Source organism: Branchiostoma belcheri, unplaced genomic scaffold (genome assembly GCF_001625305.1).
Source record: "Branchiostoma belcheri isolate BF01 breed outbred unplaced genomic scaffold, Haploidv18h27 scaffold28, whole genome shotgun sequence".
Classification (NCBI taxonomy): domain Eukaryota; kingdom Metazoa; phylum Chordata; class Leptocardii; order Amphioxiformes; family Branchiostomatidae; genus Branchiostoma; species Branchiostoma belcheri.
Window position 1 is genome coordinate 2,571,487 of NW_017803887.1, and position 2,943 is coordinate 2,574,429.

General features: G+C 39.4%; 1 protein-coding gene across 1 annotated transcript in view; it reads right to left on the bottom strand.

Annotated features, from left to right (window-relative positions):
- Positions 1-2,132, bottom strand: part of LOC109472578 (collagen alpha-1(I) chain-like) — a 9,009-nt gene extending 6,877 nt beyond the window's left edge. Inside the window, exons 1-2 of the mRNA XM_019772363.1 lie at positions 2,090-2,132; positions 1,207-1,299 (exon numbers count right to left, since the gene is read on the bottom strand). Coding sequence (XP_019627922.1) covers positions 1,207-1,299; positions 2,090-2,132 — 136 coding nt within the window. The remainder of the gene's footprint in view (positions 1-1,206; positions 1,300-2,089) is intronic.
- Positions 2,133-2,943: the final 811 nt, after the last annotated feature.

Consider the following 2,943-nt stretch of genomic DNA (forward strand, 5'->3'; position numbering starts at 1 on the left):
CCCCACCCTTGCTACGGGCAATACAGACGCTGACCAATTGAATTATAGGGGCAGAAGATTGGCCGACTCTCTCCCCGGAAAACTTGGGGGCAAACGGGGGTAAACAGTCTCCCTGCGGCAATCTGCGAAGAAGGCAAGGCAATGACGCCGCTTTCGTCATGCAAGTGCCACAAGTGTTGAATAACAATTTAAGATAAAGAAAATGGCGTATTTGTGGGCTCAAATATCTAAGTATGATGTAGAAGTAGTAGTAGAATGGTTTATTTCAAAATTGCAAACTCCAGACATACACAATTTCAATTGCCATTACACTGACAACAGACTCGCAGGCAGCCATACTGGCTGCCTGAATTGCTCTGAGATCACAAAATATCATTAAAATATGGGTATTATTATGGGTTCACCACACCACGAAGTGGTGGTGAACCCATATTGCTTTTTCTGATGTTTCTTCTTCTTCTTCTGCTTCTTGTTGTCAACATTACACCTTTGGGTTAGCTGTTTAAAAGGTTGCACGCTGCATAAGCGGAACATGCCGATAAGTTGGTGAAAATGCACGACTCAATGAAACTGATTTAACACAAGGCAAATATGAACATAGTAACAGAATATAAAATGTAGGAGAATTGGGGACCCAAACCTAAACGAAATTTTAGGCACAGAATGAAAATCATGACCATAGCGTTTCCAGAACCCTAGATACTTACTTTACTTTACTTTACTTTACTTTATATAACCCTAGATACAAAACGTTTAACCAAAAAATGCAATAATATAGTGAATCAATAATTCTTTTTCGGGGAGCGACGCGAGTTATGCCGCAGAGAGGTGGTTTTGCCGCCGTGGGCGTTGCAAGGGTGGGGTGAGAGGCTTTCGCCATCCATGCCAAATGCCCTGAAATGTTTCAATAGCTCTTTCAGGACGTCGAATGCAAGCGGAGGCGGCGAAAATCTCTCTCCCCGGCAAACTCCCACGTCTCTCTGCGGACTGCATAATAACTCGCGTCGCTCCCCGAAAAAAAATAACACCGCCTCCTCACAACTCTGCAAAGGAGGCTAACATTCTTTTCGTTGGTAAATGTATAGTATGGTTTCTAATGGACGAAAACATGCAATCCTCTATAGGCGTAGCAGTAGAACGACAGAAGTCAGTAACCATATTGTTACAAGATTTCTAAAGAATCAAAGAAAGGACGAAAATATTCACCAGCTGCTGGCACATACAAAGGGTTGGTTGTTTCCTTATCACCGTCCCCTTGTGTCCTAGACAATGCCTCAGACTGCTGCATGGGTTGGGTACCTAACGAAAATAGATAAATGAAATTATTATCGTTAATCAATGGCAGAAAATTTTAGGAAATATGTTATAAAATTAAAATCCTAAAATATAGAAAATATGTCTAGTCCGAGCTGGCCACTCAATGTTTAATATGTGATAGAATTAACAAAAGGATCAATTTGAAAAATGTAAAGTATGTCATAACATATGTCGTTCCGCTGGGCATACTTTAATTTAAGTAATAACGTTCATCAAACTTTAAGATTTTGTAAACTGCGTATTAAATTTAATATATTTATAGTATGAAGTGTAAAGTACTTCTGATCCCATAGAGGTACCCATGCCCCTAAGAGAGATTCACAGGAGGTCCCTCGCTTGTCTGGAACTTACTACCACAAGACGTCAGATCAGCACCTTCCCTTACAACTTTCAAAACACTAATTTCACTGTGACTGACCCTTACGGAACGATTATGGACCTAAGAACGCGATGACTTGTTTTCGTTACAGTAACTGTTATTCATTTATGATTTGTGTTAATGATATTTTTGTCGATTCCTTTTTTTCGACAAAAATTCGTTTTTATTATTATTATTCGTTTGACCCCTGGACACCTCCATGAAAATAGGTCTAAATGACCGAATGGGGTATATTATCGAATTTAAATAAAGGCACAAACTAACAAAAATGTAGTCGTTCGGTGTAATGTAGCCAACTGGGACCGCGCCGCGTGCCTGTGAAGCTGGTGTGTTACTCCGAAGGGTGGTTATACCGGCTATACAGATACAGATACAGAAATCATGAAAACCTACCGGTGTTACTAGCCTGCGGCTGGTCCTGTTGACGTTCCGGCATGTTGCGACTAGTCAGGCTCCCGTACTGAAAGAAAAGATGCACTCCCAACCTCAGACAAGTTCATTTTAGTACGTGGGCGTTCTCCAGGTAAGATTTGTCTAGCATAGATTGCATTGTAATTATGACGTCATAATAACGTCAGATGACATCATTATGACGTCATTTATATTTTTTTATAAAGCCGTCGAAAAAATTCTTTTTTGCGTAACTCAGAGGAATACCAGCAAACTTTAACAAAAAAGATTTTGTAGGAACATTAAGAAGTCATGGACATCATCACTCCATGAAATATGTTGTGTTTTTATCATGTTTTGGTGTAATTTGTGTTATGTACATATGACACTCCTGTACGTTTAAAACCGCATTGTGGAATCTATTCTCAGTTCTCTGTATCTGCTTTTGTTTAATAACTGAGCACATTATTTATACATCCTACTCCCGTACGTTTGAGACCGCATTGTAGAATCATTTCCCTGTAATCACGCATATGTGTGGAATGTATCTATAGCAGCGACACCTGTGCTGCAGTGCGATGTGAACCAGTCAGAATTGCCATGAGGAATTCGAAGGTGACAGACGGTCACCGAAACGTCGGCTGAATAAAAAGAGTCTCTTTAGTCAGTGTCAATGTTACACTTGTTAAGACATTGTTTTCATATCTGCTCCTCGAAAAACATCTGTTTTGTATTTTATGAATCTATAAGCTTCATAAGAAATCAAGTACTAAAAATCACACGTACGCTACACTGTTAATTAAAAGAATAGAAAGGCACCACTTGCATTGCATAGAAAATGCATATATATATATATA